At 39.8% G+C, this 26933-nt stretch overlaps 1 protein-coding gene across 1 annotated transcript in view; it reads left to right on the forward strand.

Annotated features, from left to right (window-relative positions):
• Window positions 1–9599: 9599 nt before the first annotated feature.
• Window positions 9600–26933, forward strand: part of LOC124292285 (calcitonin gene-related peptide type 1 receptor-like) — a 47034-nt gene continuing 29700 nt past the window's right edge. Inside the window, exons 1-4 of the mRNA XM_046729351.1 lie at window positions 9600–9633; window positions 10713–10810; window positions 18135–18226; window positions 20593–20720. Of these exons, the coding sequence (XP_046585307.1) occupies window positions 9600–9633; window positions 10713–10810; window positions 18135–18226; window positions 20593–20720 (352 nt within the window). The remainder of the gene's footprint in view (window positions 9634–10712; window positions 10811–18134; window positions 18227–20592; window positions 20721–26933) is intronic.

Below are 26933 nucleotides of genomic sequence, written 5' to 3' on the forward strand. Positions count from 1 at the left end.
GGTTGAAATTTCGTTCGCGGGTGAGAATTGTGCACTGTTGTCAAAAAGGTCGATTTAAGTCAATTAAAGGTTGAAATGAGTAGTTTTAATGACGGGGTTTCATTTATAACGATGCCAGTTAGTGATTTATGTATTTGTACCCCCCTAGGGTTTATGTGACCTTTAAAGAAACATTATACCCCAATGTGTTGTGATATGGATATGGCTTTGCTGCTGATTCCTTCAAAATATAATGGAAGCTTTTCAAACATCGGGCATCGATAACATAGTTAGACTGAGTACTCTTTGAACGCCCCTCATAACAATAACTATAATTACACTAAGGCACATTTGTAAAAACATAGATTTTAAGATTGGAAATGGCCACTTCAAGGGAATACAACAAGCAGTGGTCGGTGTATGATGAGTCGAAATGAGGTATCTCATTCCCCAGCTTGCACTTTACATCCAGACCAGCACAAACAGCCACACATTCGCATGAACGTTACCTTTCCTTTTCCGTTTATGTATTAATAAATTGCTTCAAATTTTGTTATAATTTCCCAAGGTGTTACAAGATTTAGTCTGCGTCGAAATGCTTTGCAATTTAGCATAGATCGTCTTTACAGTAATTTTAATCTGTTCTAATTTTCCAGACGAAAGAAATTATTTTTACTATCACAATGAAACACAGATAGTGAGTGGCTGGATAATTGAAAATAAACTTTCACGTGTTCAAATTAAATAAAGTATCAACAAAATGTAAAGATAAATGTCATAAAACTGGTAATAAAATTGTAAGTGATGCTTTAATCCAATGTTATGAAGATATATAATCAGAGGGGTTATGATTGCAGTTGAATGACATTATTCTGACACGAAAACGACTGAAATCCTCGTACACATCAAACATTTCCCCAGGTTCCCCAAGGGTAATGTCTACTCACCTGTGATTAATGTTTTGTCATTATCTATCGGTTATGAAAACTAATAGTGACCACTTTATATTATGTTATTACGTCTAATAATGTTTTGATATTTTCTAAGAACACCCTGTATTAATAACTTGGGTTGTCATTGATTTATCGCCACATCAAGCAAGATCATAAGGATCATGTCAGATGACTTCACACACGTTGTCCTTGACCATATAACACAAACTGGTTTATGGTAACCGTTAAACTGTACTAAAACATATAGGAGATTGAAGCTTGTCACACTGGTTAGCCTTAATTGTGTTATGGTTGGGGGCGAATATCAGAAGCCGTCATCAACTGAAGATAACTTGTCTGCATTGTCGTTACAAAGTAATGCTGAAACATCTTCTTCCATCCTCAGCAGGGACTGACTTTCACTTTTCAATGCGCCATAATGTCTTTGTCAAAATATGAAGGGTACACTGCGAGCATGGTCACTAAGAACAGAAGAAGAAAGACACATCCTCACCGGTAGTATGTCCACCTGCTTCGACAGCTTGGTGCCTTTCATGCATTATCGAACACTTATGGTATGTTTCTGTTTCAGAGACTCCGTTCGCTCTTGTACAGCTTGCATATAGCTGTATATAGATTGCTATAAATCACCATCAACTGACGATCTCCTCATCACTTCCCCCAAATAGCTCCTGTATTTCTGATATATAAGTCTCTGTGGAGGTTTCATGCCGGTATACCAACCAGCAACACGACCAATTACAACATGCCAGAAGTGCTCTTCCTGGGAAGGTTGCCTGTTAGTCTCGGTGGTCCTAGGCGTCATAAGGGTCCCCGACCTTCGTCATGCACTAATCGGCAGGATCCTAGATTCAGACGGCTTCTCGGTAGGTTCAAAACGACCTGAAAATTACTTCCCAGTAATCTTAAAAAGTTTGTAAACCATCACTTCCATGAACTGATCGTAGAGCATCCCGGAGGATTGTGCGCAGACATAATTTTTTATCTATTCTTAAAAATAAAGGGGACATCAAAAAAAATTATCAGAACAAATTCAGTATCAGAACGAATATAAATGCTGAAGACAAACATCCTAAGTGAGAATGTTTATGTCGATAAACGCAGCAACCAAGTCTCATCCTATAGTCACTCAGACCACTATTTCTTGATCCTGACTATCATAAAGTTCTAATTTACTTGATTTCATCCACTGTATGTGTGTTTAATGCTTCACAGTGCGTCATTTGCAAATTATGTAACGATAACAAGCAAACCCAAAATATTGACGATCGACCCCGTACATGACGTCCCGGGTCAACGATTAGTGTACAGAACTGGATTATCTACTCTACTCTAGAACGACCTATTATGTGTGCATGCCAACTCCATGCCCCTCTCAAGCCACCCTATTAGTAACAGACGTCAGTGGCGAACACAACATCCAAACTGGGTAATCGTCTCTCGCCAATTGTCACTTTTCAGATATGTCCTGATTACCGTTACACATATATCATAGGCGTGGGTGTGTCTGGCGATGTTGAAATGAACGATAAGCCAATGTGAACAGAAGACTCTCTGACAGATTTTGCAGTGGGTCGGTTGCGGTTTGGGATGGCATCAGTATGACTGAGCAAAGCCCAATCCGACAGAACGATTAGGCATGGTTTGCAAGGCATGTGGGTCGACATCCGTGCACGACTTGTGAATGCTTACTTCAAGCAGCACAAAATGCAAAGACTCATCAGTATCATCAGTTAGTGACGTGCAGTATTCGCAATGTATCGATACTGACCACAGTTGTATCAATCGATCAACGTGGCAGTCCAGACAAAGCGAGGTGATAAGTGTGCGATTTATATCTTTCGTCTGCTGCTATGCAAACAAAGTAGAGCCCTACGCCGATATCTGGCAATGACAATTAGTGATTAATGTAGCAAGAACACTTCTGAAAATAAAATAAGTCCCCCTGGTCCCTAGTTTGGTGATCTACCTTCAGTTGTTGGCGATCTATAGCCCGTTTTAAAAGTGTATCGTCCTCTATAGTTAAACAGTTTTAGATTTAATTGCTAGCTTTAAATATATATCTGTGATAATCTAGTTGTTTTACTGTCCTTCGCTGACAGGTGTTTATAATATAATTTGTAATCATTATAAATCTATACCTTGTTTTAGTCACGATATGGTTGAAATATTGCCGATGTGACTTAAAATCTTAACTCACTCTGAAAAGAAAAGATGACAAACACAACACTGTGACAGTGATGAAGCACCAGACCCGGGCCAGCACATGGGAGGGGTGGTATGCCAGATTTACTATTGTCACTGATATTCTGGTGTGAGCAGGCGCATACTGACGATGCAGGTGTTCACACGTCACAATATACCGTCGTTTGAAGTAGCGTGTGTCTTAATCTGCCACTGTGGGCACACACCAATAACATCGATGACCGACGCCGATGCACATAAATCATGAAGTGCAAAGGTTAGGAGGAAGTGCTCCTCAGGGAAACTTTTCGGGGGAGTGTGTGTGTGTGTGTTCCTCACTTCTTACAGGACCTGTGAATCCTTAGATTAGATCTGATTCCCTACTCCCCAGCAGCAGATATGATCACATCATTTCCATTTGATAGTACCATACAGATTAGAAATTATGTCTTGATGTCTTGTCTTTGGCCACCTTATGCTAAAATCAAGTATTGCCTTGCCTACGTTTGCAAGGCCGAGTAAAGCAATGTGAATATTATTGAGCATAGATGAAATTTTGACAACTGTGAATCACTCACCCTGATTACTGTATAATGACTATTAATACAGAGATTTCTGCGAATGGTCTTACCGAGGATGATGGGACTCGATAATAATACATTAATTACAATTATCTTTCTACCCATCAACCTTGATTCGCGCCTACTGTCTCTGTGTAAAGTTTATCCAATTATGCTCTCACAATTATCATGATTATTCAAAGTAATATAACCTGAACAGAAAATAGATGGCATGCAGTGATCTAATATTCGGCTATATGATAATAATCTGTCAATGAGAGTCTGAACTGATGTCATTTCAGTCACTGACAAAGCGAGCTGGCGTCAGAGACCCCGAGACATCAATATCATTATCTACATACTGGTCGTTCTCGATCATGGCATATCTAAATATATCCTTTCACTATTGCCTTTCAGCTCCACATTATAGACTTATGATATTAAGATAACTGTGGTTCAAATTAGATGTTCATGTGTTTTCTGTTGGTGTTCTGAGGTAGTTTATGGATGGATTCCAGCCCATTCTTTTCTGCTAATGCCTATTAATTGTACTGTTGAGAACGTATTAACAAAGATAATTAGTGTGGTATGTGATGTTTGATATAAAAAAGGTGATTGGAACAATATATAACTGCATGATAATGAAATTGGTATGTAGAAGTGAAAAGAGATAATACTGCTTCTCCGAGAATAACTGCACAAGAATGAAACCGAGGTCTACCCATATATACAATACATTCAATTATTGACAGCAATGTTTGCAGGCCTGTCATGACTGGACAGTTTGATAAAGCACAAATCGTAATCTATGGAATATAAAGGCATAATCCGCACTGTAATCGACATTAATTGTCAACCAGAAGCTCAAGAACACCGAATCTACATATAGAAATCTATGCATTATTCGATCACTCACGTCAATCTAAGACCCTCGAGTAGCTGGCTTGATCTGTCAGACGTTTAACATTTTGCGTATGTATGTATGTATGTATGTGTATGTATGTGTATGTATGTGTACAGAAGCACCTTTAGAACACATCACCACAACTTTCGTCACGACGATCTCTGCCGTAGGTCACATGTTTTAAGAGCAGACATTGTTACACTTTGTGCAAATGTATGAACTGTTGAATAGCTCACGGACATAATACATTGAGTGTCATGATTTTAATCTATGGACACATTCCGAATAATCCCGATGCCATTTGGGATACAATATCCTACAGGATACTGAGTGGTGTGGAAGGAACTGAGGGTGAGTCGACTTCAAATCATTAATGAACAAATTTAGCGTGTGAGAGTGGTCAGTTTCCAGTAGCCAAATGTTTTAAAATGAAACTTTTTATCATGTTCTTTCGACGCTTATGTGTGAAAAGCATTAAACAAGAGGAAGCAAAATTAGTAGAAGAATACCGGACAAAAGCTTCGGTTCCTGTACTTATAAAATACACGAGTAGAAGGGTGAAAACCAGATCGACCCCAAGCACCTGTCATCCTTGTTGTTTATAGTTACCAGACCTGTACCTAAGGAACTAAGTGATTGGTTGCAAAATATTTCTCACGTTATTCGGACGGCGACGTTTGGATGTGTGGAAGTCAACAGGTAGGCCCCTGCAAGGTTACATGTAATAAACATACATATCAGCTGTGCTCCGAACCGTTTGTTATCTAGACACTTGAGTCACAGATTTACCTTCTCTAACTTTCAAATTTAGCAACTTCAGACTGTTATTTGGTGCATTAGTATACATAACATGCATTTACCGCTAATGCAACGTCATTCCGTATTTTCATGGTTACGTCCTATCTGTTTTTAATACCAGGGCGTCAGACTTACGATACTGACAAATATAGCTGTGTTGTGATGGTAAACACAATGTACAAAACAGGCTACAGATGTGATTCTTTATTGCCAGTAGAACAGGTAATTACGTCTGGGCTGCTTTTCTTCTCAAGACATTCAAAGATTTGTCATTGTCAAAATTGTTCGTACCTTTCAATGTACAAGATGGACGAAAGAGCACAGTTTGTTGAAACCAGTGAAAACAAGACTTGGGTTAGACATTTTATGTAATAATCATAATCCAACCATACTGTACTTTGTGGGTTAACCACTCCAGAATAGCCCCGAATAGATATCAAACTAAGAAAGTACTTGACTTACAAATGTGAAAAGGAAAACAAGAAACCAAGGCCCTGAAATGAAGAAAACTATTTTGATGAGCTGTTTATGTCGGGCCTCAATCTTGTACTCGCCTCGCCAAATAAATCTGTATTCATGAGTGTTCCTGATTAGTTACGACTATACTGGTTTGGTCGCAGGTCCGAATTTACTCACGTCGACCTGTGCAAAATACCTGCATAGCACAATCAGTGCGCCCAATTCTCGTTCAAGCTACTGCACTGTGTATACAGGTCGGCCGCTCCATCACGACAGTCTTATGGGATAGCCATGGTCCCTGGTATGATGATCTACCTTCAGTTGTTGGCAATGTATAGTCTGTTTTTATATTGTATTGTCATTTATAGTTCAAATATTTTAGATTTAATTACTAGTTTCAAATGGATATCTGTTATACACTAGTAGTTTTACTGTTCTTCGTCAACAGGCTGTTAATTTACAATTTTATTGATCTATAATATAATTATGAATTGTTCTCGTCACGATATGGCTGAAATAATGCCGATGTGTCGATAAACAATAACTCACTCACTCTTATGGGATAGTAGCTAATACCATCCTCAACTGTGGGGCACCAGAGAACATTATTGGCGTATCCACCACCACGTTCCAGGGCGTGCAGCTGCACAACACCACAATGTCTGCTCGTCTTTCAGATGGAGTCTCCCCATCTAAAGTCAAGGCTAAACTCAATTCACTTTCGTATGTGAGGGCAGAAAGGATCTGGTTCAGGTTCTAAGATGGAATTACCATTCATAGAAATTAATACTGCTGCAGTTTGTCAGGCTAAAGATCACGTCATGAATGGGGAAGCACCACATACCTTTTTAGTTCCATGAAAGACACCCCATCTCGGCACACCATTTGAAACACACTCAGAACAGTGTTTCAGTATGGCTATGAGACTACATCCAAGTTAACTTGCAGGATTTTCTTTACACCTGAAACCACTTTCAAGTCACTATCAGTGAGTAGGTGAGTTGGGTTTTGCGATGCTTTTGCCAATCTTCCAGCAATATCACCACTGGGGACATCACATATGTGAGGCTAATAGTGCCCTGGCCTTCGGGCTGACGAGCGAACTCTTTAACCATTGGGGCAAGTTCTCCGCTCCGATTATGATATACTGATGCGCAATAATTAACAACCACCCCTCTTTTATGTAAGTACGAAAACACTACAAATTCCGCTTATTCAAATGGTAATGGTAACCGCTCTTACTCTGATTAAACAAAACTGAAATTGGACAATTTACTCACAATGTAAGAGCAGTACATGAGAACGTGACTATCAGCACTTCCAGAATGTGTGGTCACCATGGCAATGCCACCATCTGATTGTCACGATGAATTCATTGATGTCATTTATCAGCCACTGCCTCAGTTCCTGGTGTTGACACACCTATCAGTCCCCTGCATACTGGCAATCAAGCTTAAAATTCTCAGCATCTGAATCCTTTGCCATGGAGTGCGTGCGTCATTTCCTGCACATTTTGGATAGTCTGCATCTCTAGCACGAACTATTGTGTGTTGGGCTTTCTGAATGCCCAAGAGTGTCGACATTTCAATCTACGTTTAGCCACTGCCAAACCTCCGTTCACAACCATCCGCAACAGCAGACATTCCGTAAGAATTCGCAAGTTGTAATGACAAGGAGTTTACTCATCCAGCTTTGTTAGTTAGCCCTTTTGTGCCACGTACAGAAGTCTTGGTTTTCTCTCGCCAAGACAAGAAAGATGCGAAAACTGGCTGGCTTGCTCTACAATCAGATAGAAGTGATCTATATTATACCCCTAAAGAAGCTGACAGCTGTGAAGAATGTCAAAAGTTGCCTCAATGTTCCACCATAGCCAACGACGGTCTTCTTATAGTCGCTAGACGTTGTGAAACATTGACCCGCCACCAGATATTGCATTATATTTGTTCTGGAAGGTCTGTTATCTGCCTCCCAGATTCAGCTTGGCTACCCTCATACATTCAGATCAAACCAGTAACACATCATTACGTTTGTATACGTGAGTTGGCATCACAGCAGATTTCAGGATAGGGGAATAAGAACCCTTTAGCAGGAAAAGCTATACATAAACCAGAGCAAGAACACTTACGTCAGGACTTTTTACTAAACACCAGGTTTCGAATCAGGGGCAAGTTCACCATCGAAATGCAGATCCGTCGAGGGTAATTTTCCAATTCGCATATACCGTTTTCCGTCGGAAATCTAAAAACTATTGCAGAAAGTAACAGTATCGTCACTAAAGCATCATACCCATAGTGAGTGCACACTGGATTTGCTTATGCTGATTGTGTGTAACCTCATCATGATTATCATTATAGGATATTTATATAGTGCACATATCCAGGCAACTGGGTGCTGGCATTTTTTCTTCTATCATTGGATGTCAATCTCAACGGCACATCGTTTTATCAATCTCAACCCTCTGGGGAGTAAACAACTCTTGCAGCCACTAGGCGCACCGAGTTATTGTGGCTTTCTCATCCTAACGAGGTACCCATTCACAGCTGGGTGGACTGGGACACATAGTCACAGTACTTTGTCCATGTTCACTGCACGTTGTTGTACCCGCTACTAGGTGTTTGCACGTATTCATGTGGCCACCATCTGGTCATATACCAACGGATTCTTGGGTTCTTTTAAGTGCACAGGGTTGTGTACTGTACACTAGTGGTTGTGACAACACTGAAAGAGTCTGCACACAAAGTTGACTCCAAGGTCTTTACACCAGGTCACAGGTTCACAGGTGGGCTCGATCCCGATACCTCAAGCTCGCTGGATCACTAGCCTGGCGCCTTTGCCCGCTCGCCCACCGCGCCCCCAAACGACACATTGGAGTATCGTTTCATGACCCGTAAGCAATACCAAGGGGGTTAACGAACTCACAGCTGACTCTATTCTAGTCATTAGAACACACACAAAAACCGCATTACTGAAACACTCCAAGATAGCTAGCCTGGTGTCATTTCACAGTTTCGACTTCCTCGATCTAACAGCTGTACAGTCAATATATATATCCATATATTGTTATCCTTCCTCCAAATATTTTTTTTGATATAAAACTTCAACATTCCACATTTCAGAATCACTGTTTTCAGTTTTCTTGAAAAGTGTCAGTTTGAGTTCGATTGTAGCCAGATATTTGCACTCTTTTACAACCTCCAACGTAAGTCGGCTGATGGTCTCGGTGTGATGTCAGTTTCCTTCCTTCAACTGTCTATGTTTTACATAGCTGACCTATTTGTAGAAGTAGGGTCAGGGTAACGAAAAATACATTCTTGTGTGACGTAGTAATCTGATATATTTTCATTCTAAGCTTTACACTTGTGAGAAATAGTATTAAACATACAGCAGCAACACATCTGTCATTTACTATACAGCAACCCCTTGACTTGTGGCCCTTCACTCTGCCACCTGTGCTACGGAGTCTCTTGTCGTCACAAGATGCATGTGCATCCAAGTTTAACATCTCATTTAGATACATATGACACATGTACATCTTTGTACCCATTTTGTTGGCATGCACTTTATTTAAACGTGTTTAGACATGTTTAAAATCTAAAACATATACAAACTTTAACATGAATCTAAACATTTAGATCTAATCTGTGATCTTTCTAATCTGGTTCATAAATTGTCATAAGGTAACATTCAATGTCTATACACATTTACCTGTATTCGTTACACACATATTTAGACTGGAGGTGTATGGATATAGGCCTGGTTAGGATGTCCCCCAATGATGTATCGACGGGCGGCACAGGTACACAACACTACAGGTTCACGTGGTACTCTCATGGGACATCAAACCGAATTTTAGAGAGACAAAATAAAGCTAAGGATACCATCCGCACTTTTTCCAAAGCATAAATGTTATATGTTGTCATAATTCTTGGGAACAACTACGGTCATATATCTGATCCCTGTGTACAACTTGATAGACAGTATATGAAATATGCCATGGCTCATAAACCATCTAGAAGAATACTGTGTACAGTGTACTATTCCAACTTATGATATCAACATGAACCATGCACGCCAAGGCTTCAATATAAAGCACAATACATGCCACTGCGTCACCACATAATACAGTTTCCTGTCTTCATCCTGATTTTAAATTCTTTGGGATTCAGTCTAACCCTGTTAAAAATTACAGAAAAGATTCTGTTTGGTTTATGGCAGTTCTTATCCATGTGGTCATCGGATCGCTCATTACACACGTGGCATTAGTTGTGTGTTAAATAACATGGAAACAAGTCAAATACTAATGCATATATAATCATCAGTGTTGTACCAGAACAGAACATTTCGTGGCCATTCCTATTCGCCGTGAAAGTACCAGCGATGACAGTTTATGTCACGTGAATGGGTGTTCCAATTGGAAGATTTCCATCAATGTGTCTGTGTATCGCACACGACGGGTTGGAACCTTGGTTTGTTATAATGAACCCTGTTTGATTATCATGATGATCAGGAGTCGTAATCTCCTGTGGTTGCGACACTTTATCTACGCTCTTTTGGTCATGACAAATGTGAAACATTGCCTGTAGTTTGTGTTTCAGGACACGAAAATCCCTTGTCTCAGTGTGTGAAATCAAATGTGGTTAAATAGAAAACATGTTAAACGTTAATATATAAATATCTGATATAAAGAGCGAATTCACACACGAAAACATCGCATTTAATATTGCCCTCCAACCAACTTAAATGCGTTATAACAAGGTATGTGATGACACCACTATAAAGTTAGGGGTATAATAAATTAAATGTATTGCACTTGTCTTGCCTGTCTTGCATGCATTTAAACAATTAAATGACATGATTTGTGCATGTTTGTTCCAGCTGTTGCATCCAAGCAGTGCACCGTGAATGGCACCTGGTGGCGGGAGAACCTAACCAACCAGGAGTGGACAGACTACACTACGTGTGTGCATTTACAGGTAGAGTTACCTCCCCATATTGTTCACACTAATGACTGAGGAGATTAATTCATAGTCAGTTCCATTAATGTTCATTTGCTCAACATATAATAACTGAGTTTCACATTTACATTAAGGCTGTTTCGTAGTAGAAATTATTCAGAAAACTTTTCACATTTCAGATGACACAAAACACTGCAAACGCTGCATTTGTTAATGATTTGTATCCGGAATGTTCTGTTCCCGTAAAATACTTCGGAAAACCAACCTTCGTAGGTGACACAGACAACACAGTTAGGGTAACCAAAGTCTAGATACCGTGCTAACTTCTATGACCTTTTAGATGAGTGAGTAAGCGTGTATGGTTTTACGCCGCGTTTAGCACTCTTCCGACAATCTTACGGGGAAATTATGGGTTCACGCTTTGTACCCATGCGTGCATAACCCACAAAGCTACTCCTTGACCTAAACACCGCTAAATAGGTTGTGTATGCGTCTCTATGCAGTATGTGTATAACACATAATTAGATTATACTCACCACAGAAACTGCTGTGCCTTGCTTGTTTGCTGGAATCAAGTGATTGTATTTCTGGTATTTTCCATCTACTATTCATTGTTATCATTATCTATATATTCACAAATCTACCATTTAACAATATTTCTTCAGGAAGAGTGAACATATTTAATATGTTAATGGTCCAGGTACTGAATAATGCCCATATTATTATGTTCCCTGCATGAAATGAGGTAAACATACTTCTTCAGCATATGGCGACAATCTGTTTCGATTGGAGATGATTGTAGTTTTATCATATCGCATTAATATATTGTCACATTGCTAGATTGCCATGTCATCGTATTACTTTAAAAAATCACAATGTCTTTTCGCTCAGTCGTGATGTCTCGTACCGTGCCGGTTTTCGTATTGTGCGTTATAGATATGTCGTTTTTGTCTGTTCTGCAACATAGCATCAAACTATTTGTTTGCCGTGATATCGCGTTTACTGTTGATTACGATATTGCAAGACCTTTATTAAGACTGTCAAAACAATTTCTTCGCATGGTAAAAATGAAATCGTATTATAAGGAGTTCAATATGAAGTTACAAACCGTTTTACTCTAATGTCCAAGATATTTTTATGGATGAAACTTCTTTTTAATTTCTCTCACGACGTTTCAAGACCATTCCAGGTCCCTTCATCAGGTGAACTGGCAGTTAGGACTATGACGTCGTCACTATGACGTCATAACTGAGTTATGACGTCACAATGCAAGTGACATCACAGTACACTAGGGAGAGTACTGTATAAGTGAGTTTGAAGAGTTAATTACATAATGATGAAAATTCATGCTAAATAATAGAGTTGAAAGTTGAATTGTCAATTCACAACAACTGCTAATTACTCAAAAGTTACTTGATAGCAGGCTTTCCATAAAGAATAGTAGATTCGTTTTTCTTTTATCTAAAGTTCATCAAAAGTTAATCAAGAGGTCCCACGCACTTGGCAGGTATACACCTTGATCACGATTCATTGCTGGTTTATGTCTCCTTATCTCGACAGCCTCCTGTAGTTTTCTCCGACGCCAGTCGTTGTTATTTCTCGAAAGTACAACTTCTAAATGCCACTGAAAGACATCGTTTTACTCTATTTAAGCTTATGGCATGTGTTTTGTACATCACAGGAGAGAAGACTGAAAATATCTTCTTTAAAACTGTTCACCGACTCCCTAAATCAGAATATCAACAGAATATGCGAACAAGCCGCACGCACCTCCTTGCATGACAGCAAATTTGTTATATTTGCCTCTCAAGGACGCCATCTAGGAATCCAGAAGACTCCTGAGCGTTCAAACCGATCTAACAGATGACCAAACTAAATCAGCAAGCAATACCCAGTCATACGAAATGCGCGAGCGAGACAAGTTGCGGACACGCGTAAGAGTGCTTGGAACGGAAGTGATAATTGAAACCAAGAAACCAGATTATCCATGGTCTTTTTAGATATGATCAGCACAATTACCAGAAAGAGTGAAAGATGAACGAATACTACTCTTGATGCGGAGCGACGCAGTACAATTTCAGTGTAGATGAAGCGAAAAACCCTTCAAGTTAGACATTAGACACTTCGCGTGTTTCTTTTTGGGTATAGATTACTTTGTTTATGTTATACTACGTCAAATATAGAATCACATTATACAAGAAACGTTTCAAATTTTATACACCATGTCAGACAGTACTTGTACAGTATGAAATCAAACTTGCAGACCTGTATTCACTTTGAAACTGAACGACCACCTATCAATGGTACAGTCTACCGGAAGGCACGACAAAATATACAAGGGCATGACAACACCCATTCTAGTACTACGAATCTAACATTACCTCAACAATAGTGTGTACCCGGTATAATTCTTTCAAACATCTTATGTCAGATAGACCACGGCAGAAAACGCAAAACTGTTATCTATGAACTGTAGAAGTCCAAATAATAATTTTGAAAGGAGAAAATTTTTCGGCTCCTGAAACAGAAAAAAATATTTAAGGTTTGCAAGATGTACATTTACCTTCAGAGTAAAATGTGCTTGGTAACAGAACATTGTGGCTATAGTAGATGTGACATAAATACATACAAGTGGTATTCACAAGCAACTGCAATATTCTTTAACAATAATTTCAGTTTTAAAGATTTACATGGTGTCAGACAATTTCTTTTATGCAGGCACGTTTAGATTTTTCTTTATTATCTCATGACATCCGTTAAGAAATGTAAAATTTTGCCCAGTATTTATTATGATCATTTCCCCATTGAGGAAAGATCGTGTTTTTTTTTTTCAATTCAGTGACCCAGAATCAAGACCTTATAACAAGGAAACAAAGCCCACATCTGGAAAGACATGTTCCCATGGCGTCAGTGGTCACACTGGCCTCACAGTGGTATGCTTTTGTAAGGCTTCAGTGCAGTGTTGTTTGCATTACAGAAATAAAGAAATTGATAATATATGTACCAACATTACTAAGCAGGGGCGGATCCAGGATTTTGGAAGAGCGGTGCACATTTATCATGAAGTCCAAAGGTTAGGGGGAAATGCTCCCCATGGAAAAATAATTCGGGGAAAAAGGTGGGTTGGGTAGGGGTGGGGGACCCTGCTTAGACCTTAGCTATCACGTATGTGCAAAGAGTTTGCGAACGGATCTCCAACGGTATGAGAAAATGATACAGAGTGTAACATCTGAGCTTCACTTTGTTTACATTTTCAACTTGTGAGCGGTCCTTTCCCTGCGTTTCGTTTTCACATCTGATATATTTGGCTAGATTTCACTGAGGCACTTGGTATTGGCGACAAAGACCAATTCTCATTGTGTTTTGAACTGTATGAGGACTTCAGGGGTTCGTGTAAGCAAGCTGATTTTGAATTATAGTTGTAATGTAATGGGCGAAACATTACCGACATACAATAAACACTCTGCAATATGGCTCAATTATAGTTATATGTAATGGGCGAAACATAACCGACATACAATAAACACTCTGCAATATGGCGGAATGTTCACTGTTGACGTTTTCCAAAACATTCTGAGCGATTCTCGTCTCATCGACGATGTTTCAATATGGCATTTGGTGATTCGGTCAAACAACGGCCAAAATACCGGGGATAACAATGAAAGGTTGGGTTTTTTTAAATTCAATTCTCCCAGTAAAATTGGACATTTAAATTAAGACATAGAATCTATACAAACTTATGCAAAAGGCCGTGAATGGTGATTTAGTAATGTGCATTTAGACTGGCGAGATTTACGATTAATGTAATGTTGCCCTCTCAACAATGAGCGGATGATATCATAGTAGAGCGAATTTCAAACGGAATTCAAAACTGCCGAGTGCATATAACTTCGTGATATATTTGGATATGGTTTCGACATCGAAGTTAAGATAAAAAGGAGGGACATATTGCACGATTTATGAAGAAATTTAGGTAGCAAACTTGAATTCCGTCACATTCATGGATTGATACAGTGCATCTGAAAAAGAGATAATGTTTAAAAGACGACCGATTCATGTTGAATGTTACACAATTAGGTTACTGGTAACACTTTTTGCACAATGTATACGGTTTTTCAAACCGCAACGTCATCATAGTACAAGTGTTCCAATACTCTTTTCCAGAATTTCACCCATAGTGCAATACAAAGCTTGTGAAGAAACCTGGAAAAGACTAAGGAACACTTGTACTTTCAGGTGTTCCCTTATTCGTTTCCATGAGTATACCTTTGCATCCACATATAATTATAGATCAGTGATTATTTCGGTTCACTTTACAAATTTGGGGATGTCAATCTTAGTGAACTATAGTATCGCTGGTCGAGTTCTGGGTAAATGTTATTGTGAAAGATCATAATCGGGATGAAGTTGGGATTCGAACCTACAATCATCGGAGCTGGCTACTAGAGACAACCACTCATTTCTGTTCTTCATATGAGCGGGTAACCGCTGAAAGTGTTTGTTTTTCTCATTTCTGTCTTTTAGCCTGTAACGCTGCGCTGGTGTGATTACTAGGCTATTTTCAACTTGGCTATGGCTCCGATACTCTATACCTACCTGTCAAGTCACCGATTGCTTATCTGGTGTTATCAAGTTACAGCCTTACCATCGACAATAGTTGTCCGGCACTGTCACGTGCTGAAGCGCGTGCATTATATTTCACCACATCGTGACTTCAATGTAATCTGTATTGGAGATGATTGATGCGAAGTGTGTGTTACACTAAACACGTAATACGATCATTATTCGCGTTTCTACCCTGAAGATGATGTATCAGGTTAAAAGTTGATGCGATCTGAGAAATGTAATATGAGATCACACATTAGCATCAATGTCTGTATTGCTGTAACAATTGCTTTGATACTATCTGGCAACTGTGATTGCACTGCTAATTCATTTTGTACTGTCACTGCGATTCCCTTGCAGAAATTGTGCATTGTACATTTCTTAGTTGTGTGTTTTTTACAGGCAGATTTCTGGTTAACTCGTTTCAACTCGGAAAACAATAATATTATTAAGTGGAATAACACCTTTTTGTCATAAACAATTCAGGCGCTGTGAAGTTGTGAATATCATTCTAGACACTAGTTCACATCCGTTTAGAAGCAGGGATGAACAAATCTCTTAAGGCTTTATGTTATATCCAGATTTCCTCACATTTACAGAATAACACCTAGTAAGGAGCTATTTACTAGTTGTGATACATCTGATAACTGTCCATGCGTAGCGTTTGAAAAAATGCACACTTCGTACGACATTTTCGGACAGCTGCGTTGTTATCGGGAACATGCGTTTTGGCGAGTGCGTGAGTGAGTCAGTCAGTCAGATCACACGGCCTCATAAGTGTACACACTATCCAATTAATGATTGGACTGACTGTAAGACCTTGATTATTTTTGTCTTAATAACAATGCGCTATTGCTGTGGAAAAATAGTTACAGGTGTGAGAGCGTGCTGGGTCACTAAAATATTCTACCATTTCATGTAACTTACATGGAACTTAATTAAGCAGCCCCCTGCTTTAGAACAGTGATAAGAACAGAAAGGTGTCAGAACTTCCATACTTCTAGAAGGGCAGTAATTTGATTTTCTAGTGGAAGATTGAATACTAGTAATCGACTGCAGAAAAACAACAAAATGTAGGCAGTATGTTATTTTGTATGCTCTGGACTAGAGACATGCCAACACTGCCTATCTTGTGGAAAAGCATTTAACCGAATACGTATTGTCCTGGCACGACGCTGTTAGCTGGCGCTGTGTGGGTAGACCCTTGATATCTATCGAGATGTTTGACCTCAGTAGCTCGTGTATCCGCCACATGCCTGGATGACAGCCTCCACCTTTATCCTGCCCCCAGTGAGCCTGCGGATACGTTCCCGAGGCAATTGCTGCCGTTCCTCATGTAATGTTGCCTCCAATCCACACACATTTTGTACAGGAGGGACCCTTGCCTGCAAACAACGACCAAGAATGTCCCAAATGCGTTCGATGGGGTTCAGATCAGGGCTCCTTGCAGGCCTTGCATGTGAACGATGCAGCCAAACATTGTCGTCCATGAATATGGGGAGGGTGGTGGGTGGTTATCAAAATGAGGCACAAGAAGTTGATCAAGCATGTCCGTGATGCGGCAATTACGATTTCCCCGTACAGTCACCACAGTCAACCTACAGGCATGGGAGACACATCCCACAGAATAAAATAATCTCAACCAAAGGGAACAGGAGGACGATTGTTCCTCGGCACATAAGCAGCGCTGTCTTTGATGTTCCGGAGTCAGAGTTGGACGCCTGATCCTCCGACGGGACCTCAAACCAAGCGCCTTGAGACTGTTACTGACAGTCTTGGTTGACAAACGTCTGTTGGGCATCCTTGACAGTGCCTGTTTGTTGGTATTTCCTGATACGTCAACAGATGACAGAGTGGCAGTAACCAAGCTGACGTGCGATGACCTTGAATGACATGCCAGCTGCATGGATACCCACTATCAGTCATCTCAGTTCCAATGAAAGAGTTCTTCTCGCCATGTTATCGGGTATGGATGAAACGGATGGCATATTCACGGCAAGGCAGATATACTACTTTTCATGATATGAGTCGGTAGCATGCTTCGCTGCGTTTTGGCAAACTCTTTCAACGTCAACGTCATGCAAAGATAAGACATCGATGTGCATATGATAGTTAGGAGTTTTGACGTGTTACAAGCCCCAAAACATATTTCCAGAGGTTTAACCGATGTAGGTCGTACAGGCAAACCAATGATAATAATTATAATTATGTATAACCTACATGATGGTTGCGAGTGATGACAATGCCGAGTAACTAGTGGTACAGTGCTCATTGCATTGATAAGAAAGACACATTCAGCAAAGATATATGGGATTGTATATATTTGAATAAATTTATTGAACAAAGGTGGAACTTGATTTTTTTCCTGGTGCAGAAGGTTTCATGTAAATATGTACCTGGTGCAAATTGAATATAGTTCCTAAACTCGAGCCCGGTCATTTACGCTCCAGAATACAGTAATTTACCCCGCTAGTGCAACCACCCGATCTTTCGAATGCCTTATCCATCAGAATGTCCTACCTGCAGATGTGACAAATTTTTAATCGTACATGTATTGCCTTTATTGAAAAGATAGTCTCCCCCAAAATATCGAGTATTTTTGTACAGGTTTGACAGTGACAAACATCTTTCTCAAACATTATGCTTAATTACGTTTCCTTTGATACTGATGTTATATCATCCTTAAGATAATTGCTTAGTAAAATTGTTTGGATCATGTGTTGTCATTTGATTGCAGGGATTCAAGACTTTGTACTATGTAGGTGTATCCTGCAACATCTTTAGTCTGGCCCTTCTACTGCCTGCGTGTGTGGTGTTTGTGCTGTATAGGTAAGTGGCGTATGTGTAGACAATACGTAACACCGTAACATATGTCATATTTGGGATTGCACTTTCTCTGCAAAGTTGGGATACGTTATCCTAAATTTAACAAATATGTTACATTTGACCACTTTCTAAATGATATTGTGTATTCACAGCCTTCGCCCATGGGGTCCGTGCCAATTTACACTTGTCAAAGTACCTGGTCTGGGCTACCAGGAGTCAGAAGCCACGCTGGCTGAGTGGGTTAGATCACTGATGTTGTGTGCTGGTGATTAGGCGACTGTTTCTGTCGACTGAGGGATGAAAACTCGAATGGTAGAATTTCTACTTTGCTCAGAAAGAATAATCCCAAATATAACATGTGTTACATTTGACCCTCATCAGAATGACATTGTGTATTCATGTGGACTACAATGGCATTTCATATCTACAAATTATCGGCCCTCTTTGAGCAAGTGTGGTCAAATTAACTAACTGTTGTCACCGAATTAATGTATTATTGGTTTTCAAGTGAACATTATTCACAAATATTCAAATTATTACCATGCGCGTCACCCATTGTACCGACCGCAGCCAGGATGAGTTTTAATACAGTACTCTCTCATCAGATCATCCTTCCTTCCTTCCTTCCGTTCTTTCCTGGCGAAATCGCCACTAAAAATTGAAGGTCTATGAAACGCTTACGTTGTGTGCATAATCCAATCGTTGGTGTCTCAAACGATTGCTCATACATTTCTTATACTCCTATCACACCAAACTCGTTCTCATGTACGGATCGGGCTCGAACTGTGTGCGAACAGACTGGCCGTAGTGGCATCTGTTTCCAGTCTGTTTAAGAACTTTATGGAAGGAACAGGGACGGAAGGGTGCCCCAGAACGTTGAACATGTCCAACGTTCTACCCGTTCTAAAAGGGGACGGAGTTACAATGTACCTAAAACGAGATTGCCGTACTACGAACGGAATTGTCGTACTATGAACGGAATTTCCGTACTACAAACGGAATTGTCGTACTACGAACGGAATTGCCGTATTACGAACGGAATTGCCCTACTTCAATCTCACTGGGGACGTGTGCGTGCGTAGTGCAGTCGGGCATCAATTGCAATACGCTTGTACAGTTTGTACCACGTTGAGCCCGTTAGCGGACATAGCTATCTCGACCGCATTATGTCCTTAGTTAGTTGCTATTCCGTGCAAATATGTTCAAAACTAAATGAACTGTTCCGAAGAAGTTCGTAGTACGTTTCTATACCGTTCTAAAAGTTCGCAATAGGTTTTCATTATGTTCTACTCGTTGTAAGTACTTTTATGTAGTTCTAATGCTTTTCTTACTACGTCAACACCGTGTGCAGTACGATATGACAAGGTAGGGTATAAATACATGCGTTTCTAACCGGTTCGTCATTTGGGAGATATTTCTACCTGTGAAACGAACAAGTTTGCAGCTGTCAACATGCTGAATGTTGGTTTCCTGCAGTGTTTATTGGAAGCAGAGCAAGAGTACAATGAGTGAGTGAATGAGTTTAGTTTTACGCCGCACTCAGCAATATTCTGGACCAGACAATCTAGTGATCAACAGCATGAGCATCAATCTGCGCAATTGGGTAGCGATGATATATGTCAACCATGTCAACGAGCCTGACCACCCGATCCCGTTAGTCGCCTCTTACGACAAGCATGGGTTACTGAAGATCAATATTCTAACCCTGACCTTCACGGGTGAAGAGTACAATGAGTTGGTAGTGCAAAAAAAAGGAGGAAAAGAACAAGAACTTGTTGGGCGAGGAACTTAAGAGGAGAATAGCTGTTGGACTTAATCATCAACTGATGAAGGACTGTATTTTCCACGATCTGTGCCCCTATTTGAACGGCAGAAATGGATAAGCTTGTGTACAGAGCAGTCAGGTTTTGGTCCTTGAGAGCCACCCGGCGAAGCACATTGAAGAGCGACTGACAGCAGTTCGAGTGCTGAGTCACGTGGGGTACTCGTACAGCTGTCAATCGCTCTTCAATGTGACGCGACTGGAAACTAGCGACAAGTGTATCTCAATATTACGTTTATGTGAATGATATAAACCATTCTTCAATATCATACACTTATTTGTATAATGCACATATCAGAAGTATTTTAGGCTCAAAACCTTTTCATAGCCCCTCGTACATATAGCTACTCTATCACATTCTGTGAAGTCATGTCCATCTCGTCACTATTTTTAGAACGTTAGGACGCCATAACAGAGATGTGTACATCGGGGAAAAAACATAAATTTCTACTTGCAGTCAGTGAAAACAGAGAAACGTGATAAGATTGCATGAACACCATATTGTTCAGAACATACGCCTAATCCTGTTGTATCTTTCCTCCACCAGGCAGCTGCGGACACAGCATCGCATACAGATCCACCTGAACCTGTTCCTGTCGTGTGTCATGACGAACGTGTTGATGGTACTGTGGGAACATCTAGTCTACAACGACCGTATAGAAAATCCAACAGAAAGTACATTTATGCATAAAAATACGGTAAATATCATACTTTTTTTACAAACCTTCACATATATGTAGTGCTTGTTGGCATCCGTAGATGTAAACGGATGTTTTTAAAAATTACCTTACATTCTTATAAATGATGACTCCTAACACGTGTCAAACTTAACTAGTTATGCTAGCTTGAGTATAAGTTATCCATGAGTCTTTGCAGCCCTTACACCACATTTATATAATAACTCGTCACATTATGTTTCTGGAAACCCAACTGTCCAGAAACTATCCGCACACTGGCCAGTTTCGGACAAAGGATTAAAAAAAGTCAACATATTAACATTGGTATATGCTGAGGATGAAAACATAAAACAACAACATTTAAACTATCATTTAAACATGGCCAGGCCCGTAGGCGACAATATTTGCGCTGGCTCAAAACTCGTTTTAGAGGTTGCAAATTCGGCAAACTTAATTCGGCTAATTTATAGCGTTATTTAAATATCTCGCCCATAAGCAAGAATATATACGCTCGCTCAAAGCGCAGGTTCTCGCTGTTCTAAATAAATGCAAGTGTATCTATCAGTATCACGACACAAAATACACCTAACTGAAATTAATTGAGCTAATTCATAGCGTTCTGAAAACATCTTGTCAATGCACAAAGCTAATGTTTCTTTATACTGCAAATTCATACAAGAATAGATGCACGTATTATGACACAAACTTCAACGTATTTTACCTTCAATTAGCATTGATATCTCGCCCATAGGTCAAACATTTTGGTCCGAGTGAGAATAAAATGAGGCAATAAAATTGTCCTCATCTCGACACTCACTTCTTGGTTATGCTAAAATACAACAAAAGGTGTAGCAATAAGTACTGCGACATACATTTCAACATTTTTAGCGTTATTATATTAAATGTATATCGTCTTCTTTATGATTCGTGTTACAATTCGATCGTTTTGTTTCTTAAATGAATATTAATACTTGTATAACCGTGTGATCCTGCATGTTATGCCAGATGACGTGAACGTGTGTAATGCAGAGTTCAGTTATGTGATACACGAGACATTTTCTCTTGATGAAATAGTTAGATGTGAAATCTTTGTTGTGAGTAGTGAAATTAAAAAATATATATGACATCAGTAATGTCCAGTCAATAGAAATAGGAAAAAATGAACTCGATCTCGTGAGGTCCTTTATAATTTAATTTCAGCATATACAAATGTTATACTTTGTGCACACAAATAACACTGTAGGTGTCTTCGCACTACAGATCGCAATGTGGTCTTGCTGATTGAATCTTTATGAGATTCCCGGTCGCGTCAGGTTAAAAAAGAATTAATAAAATACTTGTTGACCTGCCTGGTGATCGGCACTGGGGGTAAAACCAGCTCCGGTCGGCTCTGTGTTAGGTTAATACTTATCACAACCCAGTACTTACCGTGGACTGACAATTTACAACCAGCACGTTCTTTTTGTTTTCCAAATAATGCATGACTTTGTATAAATACAATAAGTATGACTCTCACTTCAACATATTTAACACAATTAAACTAGTCTGTAGCTATATAAAAACTTTGGTACAATTACAAGGGCCAACATGTTTTCCTTTACTAAAACATCGTTTCATGGCTTTGAAGAAACATAAATGTACATGTCATACGGCACTTGTCATCAGCGGTGGTTCAACTTTTCAAATTGGAATCCAATTGAAACTTAACAATACATTAACAAGACACTTGATAAAATAAAATGACTTAATTGAAAATGCAGATCATATGGGGAATGGGCCGACGTACTTGAGAACACATATAACAAGTGAAGCGTGGTAAACGGTAAAGTGAGTGTCAATGGTAATTCAGTGGGTGTCGGAGATGGCAAAGCACTGTTGCGCTTGGTTGGGCTAACATTGGACTAAGGCGTACTGACTGTCAAAGGTGCACCGAGTTATTAGCGGTTCCACTAAATGATGCAGATAGATTGTCCTCACTCATTTTGCAAATTCTGACTAAAGGGAAACAACATTTCCAATTTAAAATATAGGTTCGGCTGTATTCTTGTAGTGCTGCGCGAAACGGCACCAACCGAATTGCTTCAGTAAGCCGAAAATACACATTACCCCCAGAACCGAGACAAATGCTAACCACTAATTACTGTGTATCCATGACACCCTAAAAGGCAGGACTGAACGTTAATCAAGTGGATGGCAACGGATACACACGTGTAAAGAAAACAGCATTAAACATGGATGGTTTTTTTGGATGGTTTGTTGTTTAACGTCGCACTCAGCATATGACATACAACTATATAGCGGCGGTCTGTAAATAAACGAGTGCATTCAATGGATCAGACAATCCAGTGATCAACAGCGTGAGCATCGATCTATACTATTGGGATAGGATGATATATATGTCAAATAAGTCAGCAAGTCTACAAGTCGCCTCATTGGCTGCTCCAGACCAATTCTAACCCGGGTCTTTATGGGTCATGGATGATAAGGAGGGAGTAATAACATTGTTTTTAATGAAAAGTAATGCCCTTCTCTGATTCGAGTTTACGAACCCATGTTTAACGGTGCAAAAATACGTGCACCACATAACTGTACGAACACGTTTACACACACAGATGAATTTGCAAAGTTAATAGCTTTAGAAGGCAATGTCCAAATCAAATGCGAAGATGCAAGGGGATTCGTCTTATTGTAATTATTATATGATATTTATATAGCGCACATATCCAGGCAACTAGTGCTTGCTCAAGGCGCTGGTATTTTTTACTTCGATCACTGGATGTCAGTCTCAACGACACATCGTGTTATCAATCTCAACTCCCTGGGGATCATACAAGTCTTGCAGCCACTAGGCGCACCGAGTTATTGTGGCCTTCTCATCCTAACGAGGTACCCATTCACAGCTGGGTGGACTGGGACACATAGTCACAGTACTTTGTCCAAGTTCACTGCACGTTGCTGTACCCGCAACTTGGTGTTTGCACGTATTCATGTGGCCACCATCTGGTCATATACCAATGGATTCTCGGGTTCTTTTAAGTGCACAGGGATGTGTACTGTACACTAGTGGTTGTGACAACACTGAAAGAGTCTGCACACAAAGTTGACTCCGAGGTTTTTACACCCGGTCACAGGTGGGCTCGATCCCGACACCTCAAGCTCGATGGATCACTAGCCTGGCACCCTAGCCAGCTCGCCCACCGCGCCCCTTCATTGTCAACGAGGTCCTCCGAGTTCCACAGTTAAGTGAGTCCCTGATGCTGATTGTCACCTCGGGATGTTTCAGTAACGCTGTAAATGAGCCGAATTAAGTTAAAATGAGTTGAAATTTACTCGGAGACACACGTTCATTCATTTGCATCCCCCAAAACGTTAGCGAGCGTTAATATTGTCGCCCATGGGCTAAACTGCTCCGTCCTTTGGTCTGCCCCTGGGCGAGGTACTTTACATTTTGTGTTTTCGAAAACAATTCTGTTCATGATTTCATCCTTAGAATATACCTATGATAATAGCATGCTCAGTTATACATGTCATTTCTGGGTTTACTGAAAAGAGTTGGTAGACAGGCATTTGTGCATCAACTACTCATACTGCGCATACTTTGTCAATATATGTTTCAAAGTTGGACAGTGTTAACGATACGTAATTGGTAAATAAGTGTCTACATGTAAGAGGATATGTATGCATGCATGCAGGTACGTGCACAAGCAAAATCATTTTTGTATGTTGTAAATATTTCTTTCCAGCAATTTTGTATGATAGGTATATACCACATAGTTAATTAAACGCCATTCTTTTAACTGTAGATCGAATATAAAATGTCCATTGTCGTCTTCTGTTAAGAAAATGAACTCTGTGATCCATTGATGATAACACCAAAAATCTTAATTAATTGTTCAAACTCAAGGTATCAAGTCCTCAACAGCCAATTAATGACCAGAATAAGTAGATATTAGCCAAGCCAAATAACAGCTTTTCGATTCAACAATCAATATTATCATTAGAACGAAAATCAAACGTGGCCTTCACGAACACTATTTGTGTTTATCTCCACAAGGTTGAATCAATTCGGGAAAGAGGCAAACTGTCCTGTAGCTGTTGATCACTTTTCAAGTATTACATTATTGATTTAGATGTCGTTATAGACCATTACTGAGAATTTACTCCTCTAAATGTTAATGGTAACCGACGTTTGCCATCTCCATGATGTCAATGCCACCGGAGTAACGGTTGCTATGTGTAAAGAAGACAGACTTAAACCTCGAGTGGCCATGTTTTATATCCGTGGAATGTCATGAGTTTCTTCACGGTATCGTCTTAAAACATGTGATTGTCTCATGCCAGTTTTTATAACACACGTGTCGTTGACTAACCATGATGAGTGCCTCATTAATGGATAATGGGCTTCTAACTTTACAAATGAGTCTTCTATGCTGTCCGTTAATGTGGAACAGAAAATAAACATACTTATATACTTCATATTGCAATATTGTTACCATCGTGTATATTGATCATGACAAGTACAGAACATGATAGATATTCTTTCTAGTAATTGCGGTGTGTTTTGTATAACATACCCTTCAAAGGCTAGGACACGCTAGAGGATAGGAACAGTATCACACGTAGTTAAAATTGATAATATGGGAACTTCACAGGAAGGGATGTTTTGCTCTGAGGCTCCAAGTAACACGCCTTCTGATAAACACGATGAAACAGTTCCCTCCAGGTACTAATATATCTTTTCATTTGCCAGTTGCCAGACGTGCATGAACAGTACACGTGATATCGATTGACTGCATTAACCTTGTCTTCTTAATGAAAAAAAAGACGGAGTAAAAAGTCACTAGCAAGTGTGCAAACACGAAAACTATTACCAGTGTCATTAACCCCACAAAGATCGATAGTTCACCTTTATCACGGCGTCCTGTGGAAAGTCGAACCTGAATCAGACAAACCAAAGGTTATTCTATCGTATGTCGGAGCACCATGGTCATGACGCGACCGCTGTTTGCTAAAACACATTACGTGAAAGGGCATAGGATTATGTCCAAATATGTTTTCAATAAGGTTTATTTTCATTTCCATGTATCTTCTGTAAAACAGCCAACAAGGCCAAAGCTTGGCAGCACCAAGACTAACATATTTGCCCTTCACACAGGTAAATGAAATGACCGTTTTCACAAAGATGTATTTGAGGGAGGCTTTGTGTAGTTTTTCTGGAATCATAATCATGATGGGCAATTATTATGTTCTTTGATGAGAACAGAACATTAACTTCTGAAAAGAAACAAAGGACCATTTCAAAAGTCTTCAAGATCAAAAACCGTTTGAAATAGTTGTCTTTTGTTCACCATTCCGTCATACAAAAAGTAATTATAAAATGTTGTTTGAGACTGGAATGAAATTTTGAGATAGGAACTTTAATAGGAGCCTTCAACATGTATCACAAATACTGCAGGTGTCTCAATGCTTTTTCTCAAAACGTTCCGAGTGTAATAAAACGCCAATCTTTTCCAGGTGCACGTAAACAATATGTCAGTTCTGAAATAGCAGCCGCAACTACCAACTATTGTGGTCAAACATATGGTTATCGACTAACGGAAAAGAGTAAATGTGCTTAACATAAAATTGCATGGAATAGAAGTTATTTGAAGACAAATTATAAAAACGACCCTCAATAAACATGTAGCAAAGCACATTGCATGAAATTTGATGTCACATATCGCGCGTTGCTCGTGTACTTTTTGCATGCTTTTTGACAACTGAAGAACGGTTGACTATTTTCTAGCCTCTGAATGTTGTGGAAAACACGTTACTCTTAACCTAAACTGCGCGTATGTCATGGCACGGCTTACGGAAAATCAGCTTCTCCGCGCCATGAGTAGGCTGAAGACCGAAATGGCCAAAAATGAAGTGACCAGACATTTTGGTATCCTTCGAAATACGATCTCATCTCTATTGAGACGTTTTCAACATAATGAAAACACAAGAGATTTGCCACGGACTTGCCGTCCGTGCGCGACGTCACATCAGCAAGACAACCACATTCGGCTGACCCATTTAAGGAATCGATTCCAGACCGCCAGTGTTACTGTTCGGACCATTCCTGGATTATGTCCAATCAGTTCCAGGACTGTACGGTACCAACTGACGGAGCACAACATCTGGCCCCGACGGCCTGCAATACGTCCAATTTTGCTCCAACGTCACCGAC

This window comes from Haliotis rubra, unplaced genomic scaffold, assembly GCF_003918875.1.
Source record: "Haliotis rubra isolate DU_JTF1 unplaced genomic scaffold, ASM391887v1 Scf511, whole genome shotgun sequence".
In the NCBI taxonomy this organism is placed as follows: Eukaryota; Metazoa; Mollusca; class Gastropoda; order Lepetellida; family Haliotidae; genus Haliotis; species Haliotis rubra.